We start from the raw sequence: 13,710 nt of genomic DNA, 5'->3' as shown, positions 1-13,710 counted from the left end.
TCAGGAGGAAGCTGCAGGGACCTAAGGGTCTGGCATGAAGCACAGCTCACAGGTGCTCAATAAACAGCATCTGATATCAGGTGGGAGGTGGGAGGTGGGGGGCAACCTGGGAAGGAAACCTGGGCTGAAGGTCACGAAGACGGTCTGAGACAGTGGGTGTCAGGCCTGGCTGCACTTTACAATCAGCCGGGAGCCTTGGAAATGCTAGTGCCAACCCTCTTTACACCGGTTGAATCAGAATCCCCGGGGAGGTGTGGGGGTGGGGTGGGGGGCAGGCAGGAACTTGGTCTCACGGTCCCAGAAGATTCTATCAGGGAGTCAGGGTTGAGGCTCTCTGCTGTGACTAAGAGTTGAGTCAAGCAATGACCTACAACCAAACCTGCTAACAGTCCATCAAAAGTATGTCCCCCAGGCCTAAAAGCGAAGCACTCTTGGTTCCAGAATTAAAGCAAAGTCTAAAAACTGAAAACTTCCCTATCTTTCTAGTCTAATTAATATTTCGGAATTGCTAAATCTTCAGAAAGCAACCACTCCAGAAAAGTCGTAACAAAGCTCAAGTGTTTATTAAGAATTAAAAATACTGTAAATAAGCCATACAGTTCATTTCACAGTAAACTAAACAAACCTTTTTTTCTCTTAATTTTCCTTTTTTTTTTGTTCTTTTTTTTCTTTTTCCTTTTTTGAAGGGCAAGACAGCCATTAAAGAACAGTACAGCTCGAAGGTAAAGAGAAACAGCAAAAAACTACAGAGAACGCACATTCCTCACTGACTGATGGGGGCCTGCCCTGAGGGCAAACCTCTTCATGGACACCATGGTCAAATAAAAACTCTTGGCCTCCATTCCCTGGGGAGAGAGCTCACGCTTTTGTGGACACATTTCCTGAAAGAATCCAAGGAGTCCCCTTTCTCGGGATTTGCAACCTATGCGTTATTTGGGGACCCTACCAAGGGGTGACACAGGCTGGTCACACGGGGACTCCATGGGGTGCTGTGCCTTCACATTCAGAACCACCTGGATTCTTTGCATAGTTACCTTGGAGATCACAGGATGATTCAGGAATGGAAAAGACACCCCACGCCATCGGAGGTGACCGTCAAGTCAAGCAGCTGGTTCTTTTCAACCTAAAGCCCGAGACGCTTGCTCCCCACCTGATGGAGAGCTGACACTTGTGAATTTTAGCTAGTTTAAAGTGGAAGACGAGAAGTGAGTGACAGCTCATTAAACTTCGGCCAGAAGTATTTAAGAAAAAAAAAAAAGGAGTAAAACTAATTTTCCTTAAAGACAATTAGAAAAAAAAGTGCCTCCTCCCCCCACATTTTTCCTTGAAATCTGCCGGCCAGGCAGGGTTTTCTGAGGTTACAGTTAATCTGCTTCTGTTAATCCTCAGTCGGAGCCATTCTTCTCGGACATGAGACACATCCCTTGTAAAAGGTGCCCCTGATTTGCAGGGGCCTGGCCTTCAGCCAACCAACCAAAAGCAGAAGCAGAAAATTTGAGAAACCAATGGCGTGTGGTAATAATCGTAAATAAATTAAGTGGGCACAAGAATATAAAATGCCTTGGTGTTCGGGCCGGGGGCGGTGGGGTGTCCACTGCTTTATCAGAGGGGACAAGAACGTGGGGGGAAGGAGATGCGCAGGAGAAAACAACACATTTTTTGGTCATGAGAAACTGGACTTTAAATCTGCGCCCTGCACACGCGATTCACTCAGACTTTTTCATGAATCTTTTCCACTTTCACAAACAACCTATCCAGGTCATTCCTCAGGTCATCTAGCAAGCCCCTGGCTGATTCCAAGTTGTTCTCGTTGGTTTCTATTTTCACCGAGTAGGCGACCAAGCTGTCCACGGCAGTCCTGAGCATCCTCAAGTCCGACTCCAGCTGGCTGACGGAGGCTCTGAGGTTCTCTAGAGAAGAGAGTCTGTCCAGGAAGTCCTGAGGAGGCGAGGGAGCCGCCCGGGCCGGGTCCTGCCCCAGCAGCGTGTGGACCTGCTCCTGCACCTTCTGGAGAGCCTCCACGGTGCTGGGGAGCTCGCCCAGGCTTCTCTTCAGCTCCTCCACGTCGCCGTAGAGCGAGAGCTGGGCCTCGCCCAGGCTCCTCACCGTGGCGGCCAGGCCACCCGCGGCATCCTCCGCGGGGCCCAGGCCCGCCACGCGCTCCTGCAGGGCGCCCAGGCGCCGCTCCTGCTCCTCGCTCTTGGCCAGCAGGGCCTCCAGGCTCTCGCTGTGCCGCGCGGAGGCCGCCTGCACGGCGTCCACTCCCTCTTCCACGGTTTGGAGCCTCGAGTCCAATCCCTGACTCTTTTCCTGGAGCGCCTGGAAGGCATCAGAGTTTCTGTAAGCCCCTTCTTCCGGCCTGAGGGCCTCGGTCTCCAGGCGGCGCAGCTCCTCCTGGAGTCTCCTGACCTCCTCGGGGAGGTGGGAGGTGGCCCCCTCTGCCTGGAGAACCTTCTCCGTGAGGGCCTGCAAGGTGAGGTGCTCCGAATTGGCCGCCTCCTGGAATTTCTGCTGCTCCTGTTTGAGGCTCACCAGCTCCTTGACCTCCGTGTAGACGTCAGACTCCAAGGTCTGGAGGGTGCTTCTCAAGGCCTCAATGTCCTTTTCTCTGGACTTCACCGAGGACTGGGTTTCCTTCACAACTTCCTTCAAGGCTTTCAGATCCTGCTTGTACCCCTCGGAGTCTTCCAGGGAGGCGACCTTCGCCTTCACATCGTTGATTTCCTTCTGGCTCCTCTTCTGGACGTCAGTGAAGATGGCGATGTTGTCATTGATGGACTTGGTGAGCTCTGTCAGCCTTTCCTCCACCGTGTTCTCAAGAGACGTGAAGTCCCGCTCCCGGGCATCCTTCACCACGTGGATGCCATCAGAGAGGTCTTTGAGGATCTCATTCTGGAGCTTCTGCAGAACTTCACTGATCCGGTTGATCTCACTCTCCCCTTGCTTCACAGCTTTCTCCGTGAGATCTTGTTTATGCTGGGAGCTCCTCAAGATGGACTCAAAAGTTCCGAAGGTGGCTTGAAGAGACTGCACCTGCAACCAAAATCCAGATGTTACCTACTGAGAAGAGCTGGGAAGTTCTAGGCAACACGGCTATATTTCTTTTTGTCTGCGCAGTTTCCAGGACCCTCTTCTTACAGAACAGAATGATAACTGTCCTTGGAGAAACTTCCTTCCACACAGAGTCTACATGGTTTGGAGGCCAACCTGAAGGCCCCTTCCAAGTGCTCCAGGGGTGGTTTGTAACCAGTCTGACCAACCGGCACTTTCCGTCTACATACCCCTCCGTCCCTTCCAAAGCCACAGTGATTAGCCCAGGGATGGGCACGTGGCCTAAGGCAGGCCAGCAAGTCAATTCCACGACTTCTGCTAAAACTACTAGTAAAGAGGGGAGCCTGCGTGGCTCGGTCAGTTAAGCGTCTGACGCTTGATTTTGGCTCAGGTCATGATCTCATAGTTTGTGTGACTGAGCCTGTCAGGCTCTGCACTGACAGTGCAAAGCCTGTTTGGGATTCATTCTCTCCCTCTCTCTGCTCTGCCCCAACTCTCGCACAGTCTCTCTCAAAATAAATAAATGAACTTAAAAAATTGGTAAAGAAAGCCTTTTTCCACAGGGATTGAGAGCTCTAGGAGGAGGGAAGCCTGGAGAGCCTCAAACTGCACACGAAGTACGCCGTCTATTGGGTCAAAAGAGGCAGAACAGAGACATGGCAAGATCAAGTTCTGAAGACACAATCTGAATCTCTGGGTACAGTTATACCTTTAGGAATCTGCTTTTGAACTTTTTAGTTTAAGCCAATAAGTTCTCTCTCTCTCTCTTTCCCTCCTCCCCTACCCCTTTAGGCCACTTAGGCTGAGTTTCTGGCTCTTGAAACTGCAAGTCTTGCAACTTGTCACAGGAAAAAAGCTGAGGCACAGGGGAGACGCTGGGCTGGGAGGCAAGAGACGAAGGTATGGGCACCTTCTAGTTGGGTGGCCCTGACCAAGTCGCTGTCCTTACCTGAAAATAGGACGGGGGGGGGGGGGGGGGGGGGGGGGGGCAGGAGATCCCTCAACATTCTCGGGCTTTCTGAGCACATTATGATCCCATGTGCCATGACACACTCATTTGAAACAAATTCTCCCCTAAACAAGGTCTGACCTGGGAGCCACTCCAGGGAGCGGTTTGATGTGCCGAGGCTGACAGTGAAAGGACCACTGGCCTGGGCTTCGTCCCGACGTGGTGCCACCCACAACACTTTCTTGCAAAAAAGAAAAAAAGGGGAATCTGAGTCTCTCGAGTCTCGAGTTCTAACCACCAGTTCACAGGAAACGTGCAAGAGGGAAACTCGCTAGGAGGATGCAATCAGCCAAACCCACAATGTGGAAAATTCTACACAACAGATCAGCGGGCCCTTCAAGAATTAAATGGCAGTTTTAAAGGGGGAAAGACAGGAAACTATTGCACATTAAAAGAACTTCAAGAGATTTATCAACCAAACATATTGTATGGCCTTGTCTGGATCCTGATTCAAGCAAAGCAAGACGTTTTTGAGAGAGCCAGGGAAATCGGATTTTGAACTGGGAATCAGATGAGCGTCAAGAATTACTGGTAACTTTGTTAGGGGTAATAAGCTGTGCTCTGCCAAGAGGAAAGGGAAGAGAAGAAGCTTCTATCTGTTGGAAATAAATGCTAAGATACTCTGGGGGCACTAACGAGTCAGTCAAAATTAGATCCTGGTTCCACATCCAGTGCATCTGCCGGAGCCACGTGGGCCCTTCGGAGGGCCGAGACCTGAGCCGCCAGCTTCTTCTGTGCCCACCGGAGGTGCCCACCAGAGCTTCTGAGTCAGGACACGACAGCCTTTCCGCCCAGCCTACGGTCATTCAGCAGACCTGGGCTGCTTCCCAACGCCGAGGGCATCTGAGAACAAGAGAGCCCAGGTGGACACCCCCAAGGGGCGGAAGAGAAGGCTTCAGAGTCACACTGCTCTGACCCCAGCCCAAAAAGGACAAAACAAAATGGGAGGGAAGGGGAGGGGAAGAAATGAAACAAGAAGAGCAGAAGAATGAGCATTACTGCAACTGGGGTTCATCGTGTTGATCTCTTCTGTTTATGCCTAAATACCTCCATGATTAGAAGTTAAAAAATAAAAAAGAAGGGGCCTCTGGAAGCAGACTGCCTCTGTTCAAAGCTCAGCTTGGACACTTCCTAGCAGTGTGATATTGGGCAAGCTACTTAGCACATCTGTGCCTTGGTTTCCTCAGCTGCTGGAAGGGAACAAAAACAGTCCCTGACTCATAGGCTCGTCTCTCAAGGATTAAGGAAATTGACATACATAACAATTCAATTGTGCCCGACACATAGTAAATGATCCACCAACAGCAGAAATGGTCTTCATTATTGTTTAATCTTTCTTCTGGAAGGAGCTCAGAAGTCTGGAGATCCTGAGACCATCCTTAGCCCAATGTCAAAGGGGAACACTACAGAAATGAGAACAGGATGCCTGGGCTCTAGTTACAGCCCCCTTATAACCAGCTCTGTGCGCACGAGTCAGTCACACTCACTTTCCAGGTCCCGAGCTCCTCGCGTATTAACAACTAGGTTTCTAAAGTCCCTTGTGGCTTCCAGCAGTCTGTGATTTTAAGACAGATGAGAATAAGGTTCTCGGGGACTCCAAAATACTAGACAATTTCCCTGAGTGACACAGGACACTTTGAGAAGGTACGGGAGAGAGCTCACCTCTGAAGCTAGTTATTCAGTCACAGTACCTGCCTGCTCTGCACTGTGCTCGGGAGCGGCCCCAGGGGCGGGTGAGCGCAGTACCTGCGACACGGCAGGTGTTCGTGCAGCGTTTCCTGAATGCATCAGGAATTAAGTTAATTAACTGAGCAGAGCCTGATGAAGAAGGAGCTGGTCCATTTCGCCTCTGATCCCTGTCACCTCTAACCTGGGCTGACTCTTTGCAAATGGCTAGAAAGGGGACTAGATCAGAAATCATGGAGGAAGCTAAACGCCCCAACGCTATAAAAAAGAACACAGAAATCGCCCCCCTCCGGATGGTGCTGTGTGCTGTTCATCTTTACATGCAAAGACCTCATTACAACCAACAGGCAATGGATGCATCTGTTTCCCCAACACATGTGGGGTGCCCACTACATGGTGGGCAAGATACCAGCGAAAAACAACGGCTAGAACAGGATCCCTGCACTCACGGGGCTCACCGCACGCACGAGGGGAGACCGTGGCAGCTGACGTTCAACAAGGCACTTACCGTGTGCCAAAAATCATGCAAAGTGCTTCCGAGACGCCATCTCATTACACCCTCGTAATGCTCTCCTGAGTTGGTGGCTGCCACTGATCTCCAGTTCACAAATAAGGAGGCTGGGAAGTGGTCATGCTGAGCCTCAAAATCCCGGAATGTGTGACTTCACAACCCAACCTCTTAACCTCTAGGGATGAGCTGGAGCAGAGGCATGTTCAAAGTGCTCTGAGGGCCTAGATGCTGCCTATGCCAGGAGCCCGGACTCCTCCAGAGTCAGAATCAGAAAACAAACACAACCAGAGAACTTGCTCTTCTACGAACAGCCGCTCCTCTCATTCAGCTGTCCCTCCGAGGCTGCTCCTACAAGCACTTTACGCCACCCTGCATCCGCCGGGGCAGCAGGGGCCCTTCAGGGCCTCAGACTGAACTGCCAACATCTTGAAGCCCGCACACACTGTGCCCGCTCAATTGTCCACCGAAGGACAGACCAGCTTCTCTGCCCAGGCTCCAGTCATCCAGCAGGGCATCTGCAGACGGAGCGCAGGCAGGTACCCACTCTACCCAGAGCCTGCTTCAGCTGCTGCGACTCCAGTCCCAGTTCCAAACTTAGGGTCTGCGTGTGATGCAGACCCTGAATGGGAGCACAGCCGCTCTAGGCCCAGGGGCCCATGTGTGAAACAGTGCTAATAAATGGGAGCTGCCTCAGAGGGTAGCTGGGAAGCACTTAAAAGGCTGCCTAGCCCACAATGGGGGCACCCGGGTGGCTCAGTAGGTTAAGCGTCTGATTCTTGGGTTCAGTCAAGGCACCATGTCACGGTTCCCAGTGCGGAGCCTTCTGCCTGCTTGGAATTCTCTCTCCCTCTCTCTGCTCCTCCCCCACTTGCACTCTCTCTCTCAAAATAAATAAATAAACTTGAAAATAAAAATGAATGCCTACCCCATAATGAATAGTACTTATGAATAATAATATTGTAGGTCTATGTTCCCGCAAAGAACCAAACCCCACTCCACACTGAGCATCATACAAAGTTAAAAAGGGGCTCGAACTCAGGTTGTCAGAGAAGCCGGCACTACTCTCTCTTCAGAGCAAAATAACTTCTTCACTGGTCACCTCAGAGGTGCAGACAGAAATGGCCACACACCATGACAAATTCTAATGCTGTTCTGGGCACGTTCTGAGTTCCACGTCACTGGAAGCAGCATTAGCTGAAGACCTACTATGAGCCTGGCAAGGCATGGGAAAGACAACAAAATGAGCAGTACTTGGGAGTGTTCCACGGAGCTGACTGCAGGATGAACCCTAGCCCTGCCACTTACTAGCCATGAAAACTTGCATTACTCTGCCTCCGTGGGTCTCACTCTCCTCATCTGTGAAAAGGGAGTATAGTAGTGCTTACCTCTTAGAGCTGCTGTGAGTCAAAAGACAGGGGTATACAATAAATACGAGGCATTACGTGACAGCTGGAATACACCGCTAAATGAAGAAGAAAGGTCACTATCTCAATGGTCTATGGCCAGGTGCGTTCTTAAAACTCTGGACAGAGCCCTCCCCTCCCTGTGTTGATGACAACATTGAGCCCCAAAGTGGAAAGTAATCTGCTTACAGTTTTGATAAGAGGAGAGGTGGGAGCCAGAAAGGAGGGAAAGAGAGAGAGGCAGAGAGAATAAAGCCCGATTTCTTCGACATCGATTCAAGACCTCAACTTCATGTGGGCCTCAGCTTCAATCTCCCGTCTTGCTACAGGCCGGGTAGCTCTGCTGTCCCCACACACTCAAGATAGCCCCCGTTCCTGTGTGTCTTCTTTCATTTCTTGTCTCAACAGTTACCGACCACCAGCTATCTAGACTGGCACCACCCCGGCCATGGGGTACAGGCCAAGACAAACTCAACATGCCCTCTCCTCTGAACTTTCGCAGCAGTGACCCTCAACTGAAACCCGTCTGAGCTGCTTCGCAAATCGAATGTGTGTCTTTTCCACCTCTGTACCCCCCACAGGGCCAACACGCAGCCCTATCACTATCAGACTTCAATAAGTATCGTGATGGATCGTAAGTGGGTGGATGAAAGAGAGGAAACAAAGGGTAGTGATTAGACTCCAGCAGTTTGTCTACTTCTTAAGAATGATTTGACATTCAGGATAGGCAAAGCAGCGCTGCCTACTTCCATCCCTTCGAAAAGTCACCTCCCTTGGCCTGCAGCACTGAGCAGGCTGACTCATTCCAGTTGCTCTGCCAGTCTTAAGAAGAAATTCCTAGTCCTGCATACTCCACAAAAGTCGATAGAAACTTGGCAGGGCAGGCAGCATGCTGGGAAAAGGAGGCAGCAGTTCCGGGCTCAGAAGTGGTGGCGGGATTTTTTGTTTCGATCATACAACCAACTTTCATTGATGACATTAGTGGAGCACGGTGGAGGAGGTATGAGGCCGAGGGAGCTGCACTTGGTGGGGAAAAACACGGACAGGCTGGAACGTCAGAAGCTTTGGGGTGAAAGTTGGGTCCATCCACACCTGAGAGAGGCCTCCGTGGACCCCCAAGTGGGCAGTGGCCTAGACATTCACACGCAGCTTGCCACTCACCAGCCGGGATCTTTATCAATTCACTTCATCTCTCTAAACCTCAACTTTCTGGTCTGGAAAATGGGAGTCAAAACTGCTAGTCCTCCCTCCCCGCCAGGGTTGCTATGATGATTAGATAATGAGTAAACCCTCTTAACATCATGCGAATGTGCCTTGTGATATTACTCACCAGTACCCTCTAGTATTGGGGGCCTTTCCTTTCCTCTAAAACTGGTATATGCTACTTCAAAGGCCCACATGGGGACACTAGTCCACTACAAGGCCAGGGGCCTGATGGCATGTAATATTTCATTTGAACTTCGCAAATGAGTATGATTACTTGCTTTTCCTTCCCCGGGGTCTGGATCTATTCAAACCTGGCTCCCACGGGGTGAGCCCAGGTGCGGCCTTGCCCGAGGCTCCCAGGGATGCGCTGGTGTCCCTTCCCACCTCCTTTTCAGACAACTCTGCCCATTCAGCGGTTTCTAATCCAGAAAGAATGGGCTCCCCAGAGCCTGGAGGCTTCCTTACAGGTCACCGCTAATGCCCTGTGACAGGCCCTTGGCCCACCCTCGTTCGCCGGCCTGACCATCCTCGCTGCGGCCCATCCCTCGGGGCCCATTCCTCCGCGGCCATTAACAAAGAGGGTCTGGGGACCGCCCGGGAACTGGGGGCCCGGGGACGCGGTATCCCCGGGCGGGGCCGGCCGTGGAGAGGGCCCCGCTCGGGCACCGAGGCCTGGGCAGAGCCAGGGGCCCGGCCGTGGCGCGGGGGGGGGGCCGGGGTACCCACCTTCTGCTCGACGCCCTGCAAGCCCTGGCCCAGCTCCTCCCTCTGCCGGGAGAAGTCCTGGTGGCCGCGCCGGACCTGCTGGACCTCCTCCAGGACGTGGTGGACACACCAGCCCGAGAAGGCGGCCGCCGCCACCAGGGCGAGGTAGAAGAGAAAGTTGAGCGCCCGGCCGAGCTTGCGCGAGCAGGACGCCGAGGACGAGGCGGCGGCGGCGGCGGCGGCGGACTTGCCGCCGCGGTGGCCGCCCTTGCCGTGCGCCTGGTTCTGCGGATGCTGCGGCGGGTGCTGCTGCGGGTGCGGCGCGGGCGGCGGCGGCTGCTGCGGCGCCGGCGGCGGCTTCTTCGCCACGTCATCCGCGCCGCCCGACGGGTGGGCGCCCTTCTCCGAGGGGCTCGCGGCGCCGTGGCCGCCCTTGGAGCCCCTTTGTTTGGCCGAGGGCATGGCGGGCGCGGCGGCGGGTGAGGCCGCGGACTGCGAGGCGAGAGAGCGCGGCGCGCGGCCCGGGAAACTTCCTCGGGCTCCCCCGGGGCTGGGCGAGCGGCACGCGGGCGCTGCTGGCGTCGGAGCGGCCGAGAGAGAGCCGGCGGGCGGGCGCGCGAGAAAGGAGGCCGGACGAGGGAGGAAGGAGGAGGGGGCCTGCCGCCGCCGCCGCCGCCGCCGCCGCGGCGCCGACCCCGCCTCCCGGGAAGGGAGGCCGGGAGAGCCGAGCCGGGAGAGCCTGCCACGCACGCGGGGGCCGGCGCGGCCCCTCCCCCTGCCGCCACGACCCCAAGGAGGGGGGGCCGAGCGGGGGACGGCGCGGCGGGGGGCGTTGCGGCGGGGTCCACGCGGCCGGGGGGGGGGTGTCTACGAGGCCCCGGGAGGGAGGGCCGAGGCGAGGGTGGTGGCCGGACGCGGTCTGGAGCGGCTGGTGAGGGGGTCGGAGTGGCGAGGGTGTCCCGGAGGGGTCTACGGAGGCCGGGGCAGGCGACTGAAGTGGCCGAGGGAGGGAGGGCAGCTGGCCTGGGTCGGCTGAGGCGGGGACGGGGAATCGAGGTGGCCAAAGCGGGGAGCGCAGGGCTGGGTCGACCGGCGGCCGAGACTGGCTACTGAGCGGGGGCCACGAAGGCCCCAGCGATAGGCGGTTAAAGTGAGGGTGGCCATGCGGGTCGGCGGGAGGAGAGCCGGGGATGAGCTTTTGCCTTGGGCCGAGTTCGAGTCCCCCTTGCTTCGACCTGTTCAGAGAGACGAAATGAAGGGGGGTGGGGGGGGCGCGCCTGAGAGCCTGGCCTCTGGGAGTGGGAGTAAGGAGGTGGGAACCGACGACTCCCGAACTTTACCCCCGAGAGTTGGGGAAACCCCCCCCCCCCCCCCCCCCCCCCCCCATCGCATCCTCTAAGCCCGCCATGGGGTTGGGCCTTGACTCTTTCCTGGGCATTGAAGGCGGAGGCAGAAGGAGCTGTCGAGAAACCAGTTGGCTCCGCAGAGGCATGTTTAAGGAGAGTTAGCAAAGATTCTTGGACTGCGGGAAGTCTATTCAGGGAAACATCCCACTTGGCATCCCACTTAGCCTGGTCAGTCCATGTCCATGCTGTTTACGTTTCTTCTGAAGCCCTTTCAACCCCCGTGTTCTCTCCATGGCCCTGCTACGGACAGGTTCTGTGCTGTGCCCTGGGAAACCGGCAGGGAGGCAAATGGGGGCTCGTACCCCTACTCTGGGAGAAGGAAATAAAACACAGCGCTGCATTTATCAAGTTAAATATGTTCTTAAAACCTCACCAAAAACAAACAAACAAACAAAAAATCTTGTAAGGTAAGATTATTCTACCCATTTTATAGGAAGGAAACTGAGCCCCCACCCCAACTGATTGGATCAAGATCACATGGCTGTGATTTGAACCTTGATCTCTTTCTTCCAGAGCCTCTGCTGCTTTGGGGTGGGAAGGAAAGGCGAGGGGGCAGGGAAGTTAAGCAGCTTGCCTGCTCTCGCTGAGGCTCCCTGGTGCTGGAGCAGGGACAGAACTCCACTGCTTTCCCCCTGAACCTGGTGTCTGGTGTGTGCCTGGCACTGGGTGTGCCCGACAGGGTGCTGCAGGAACACCTTTTCTTTTGCCCATTTTGTTTCTAAAATGACATTCCTTGTCATTAAGGCCTAGTTCAAATGCCACTTCTTTCACGATGCCTTCCCTATAACACCACCTCCCATGACACTTAGAGACAGCAAAACATTGCAATAAGAGGCATTATATAATTATATATAATCATATAGTTCAATATAACAAACCTTTGTTATATATATATGTTATGTGTGTGTGTGTGCGTGTGTGTGTGTGTGTGTGTGTGTTATATAACATATATAGTTCACTACAACAAACCTGTATGCAGGGTCCCCTCTGTGCCGGACAGATGTCTACAAACTAATAGTCTCCCCTCCTTGAGGGCAAGAAGCAACCATTGCTTCTATTTCTCTTCGTATCTCACCATATAAGGTGCTTTTAAAACTCTAGTGAACCAATGAACACATGGGCCTGCCCTCAAGGGGCCTAAATTGCATTTGAAGGAAGGTACAGAAACATTTCGAGGCCCAAATTGTGTACTTGAAAAAATAAATGTAAAGGGAGCTTTGGAAAGCATATTATGGGGCTGTAGGTACATGGGGGAATCTTCTGGGACAGAGAGGTCTAGGCAAAGCTGAGAAGAATGGATTTGCATAGGAGGAGATCAGGGATGATATTTCTGTGGCAGAAATGGGGTGAGCCCAGGACTCCGATCTGATATGAAGAGAGTGTGTCACAATAGGGAAGAAGAAGAGTTGGGTGGAAGCAGAGGTCAGTAGAAGCCAGGCGGGCAGGGAGAAGAGGCATATTAGTGTGGGAGGCCCGAGTAAATTACAGCAGGTTCTGAACTAGAAATATAATCATCTGCCCCAGACAGAGGAGCACCCACTCCAGCTAAAAACAAGGAGTAATAGTAGGAGTCTCCTAGTTCAAAAGAGCACATGACCTAGGAGGAAGGAAAGGAGATAGCAGAGACTTACTCATCAGAAGGTGCTAGAAAAGCCTTGTTTAAAAACTGTTCGGCTGAGTTCAGCTTGTGTTTAAAAATCTCTAGGATGCAAAAAAGCAATCCTCCTCCTCCAAGCAGTCATCCATTAGGGCAGGGAAATGATAACCCTCGAAGGAGATCTGGGGGCCCAGCCCCACCTTGGCCTGGGAGGCTGGAGCACTGCCCTTTTGACCTTAGTAGTGCCACCTGGAAGAACTTGACCTTGAGAAGTGTACTTACCCTTCTCTGTGGATTTCAAGGTCAGCTCTTTGCATCTCTAAAGACCTTTCTTATTCTGTTAATTTTGTTCCTAGAGAAAAATAGGCATCTGATATCAGAAATAGTTATTTATATATTTTTTTAAAGTTGATACAGCCCAGCTGGGGCGCCTGGGTGGCTTAGTCGGTTAAGCGTCCGACTTTCGCTCAGGTCATGATCTCGCGGTTCGTGGGTTCGGGCCCCGTGTCGGGCTCTGTGCTGACTGCCAGCTCGGAGCCTGGAGCCTGTTTCAGTCTGTGACTCCCTCTCTCTCTGACCCTCCCCTGCTCACGCTGTCTCTCTCTCTCTCTCTCCTAGAAATAAAAACCTTAAAAAAAAAAATTAAAAAAAAAATAAAAATAAAGTTTAAAAAGAGTGGGGAGGGCAAGGATCTGGATAGATATTTGTCCAGAGAAGTCATACCACTGGCCAACAGGTACATAAGAAGATGTTCAATATCATTAGTCNCTCTCTCTCTCTCCTAGAAATAAATAAAAATATTAAAAAAAAAAAAAAGTTGATACAGCCCTTAGGCCAGAAAGCATGGAAGGTTTCTCAATTTTCTGCCTCTACAGAGCACCAGAAGCAAAGTGGGTGGGGGAGGGGAGTGTTACTATTTTCAATGTTTCCCTCTTCACCCTTTCCTCTGGGAGGCAATGAAGTATAATAGTTAAGACACACAGGCTCTGAGGGGCACCTGGGTGGCTCAGCCAGTTGAGCATCCAACTCTTGATTTCAGCTCAGGTCATGATCACCCAGTTTACGGGTTCGAGCCCTGCATGGGGCTCTGCGCTGGCAGCATGGAGCCTGCTTAGGATTCTCTCTCCTTCTCTCTC

The 13,710-nt window shown here is 53.1% G+C and overlaps 1 protein-coding gene across 1 annotated transcript; it reads right to left on the bottom strand.

The window, feature by feature from the left end:
* Positions 1-541: 541 nt before the first annotated feature.
* Positions 542-10,218, bottom strand: CKAP4 (cytoskeleton associated protein 4). Its single transcript, XM_039230482.1, has 2 exons — positions 9,593-10,218; positions 542-3,033 (listed from the first exon to the last, which is right to left on the bottom strand). The coding sequence occupies exons 1-2, from the start codon at positions 10,031-10,033 to the stop codon at positions 1,711-1,713; spliced, it is 1,764 nt and encodes a 587-aa protein (XP_039086413.1). The 5' UTR covers positions 10,034-10,218; the 3' UTR covers positions 542-1,710.
* Positions 10,219-13,710: the final 3,492 nt, after the last annotated feature.

The sequence above is a fragment of the Hyaena hyaena genome, unplaced genomic scaffold (genome assembly GCF_003009895.1).
Source record: "Hyaena hyaena isolate Hyena2069 unplaced genomic scaffold, ASM300989v1 scaffold_46, whole genome shotgun sequence".
In the NCBI taxonomy this organism is placed as follows: domain Eukaryota; kingdom Metazoa; phylum Chordata; class Mammalia; order Carnivora; family Hyaenidae; genus Hyaena; species Hyaena hyaena.
The sequence above is the reverse complement of the archived record's forward strand: the minus strand, read 5'-3'. Positions and strand labels throughout refer to the sequence as shown.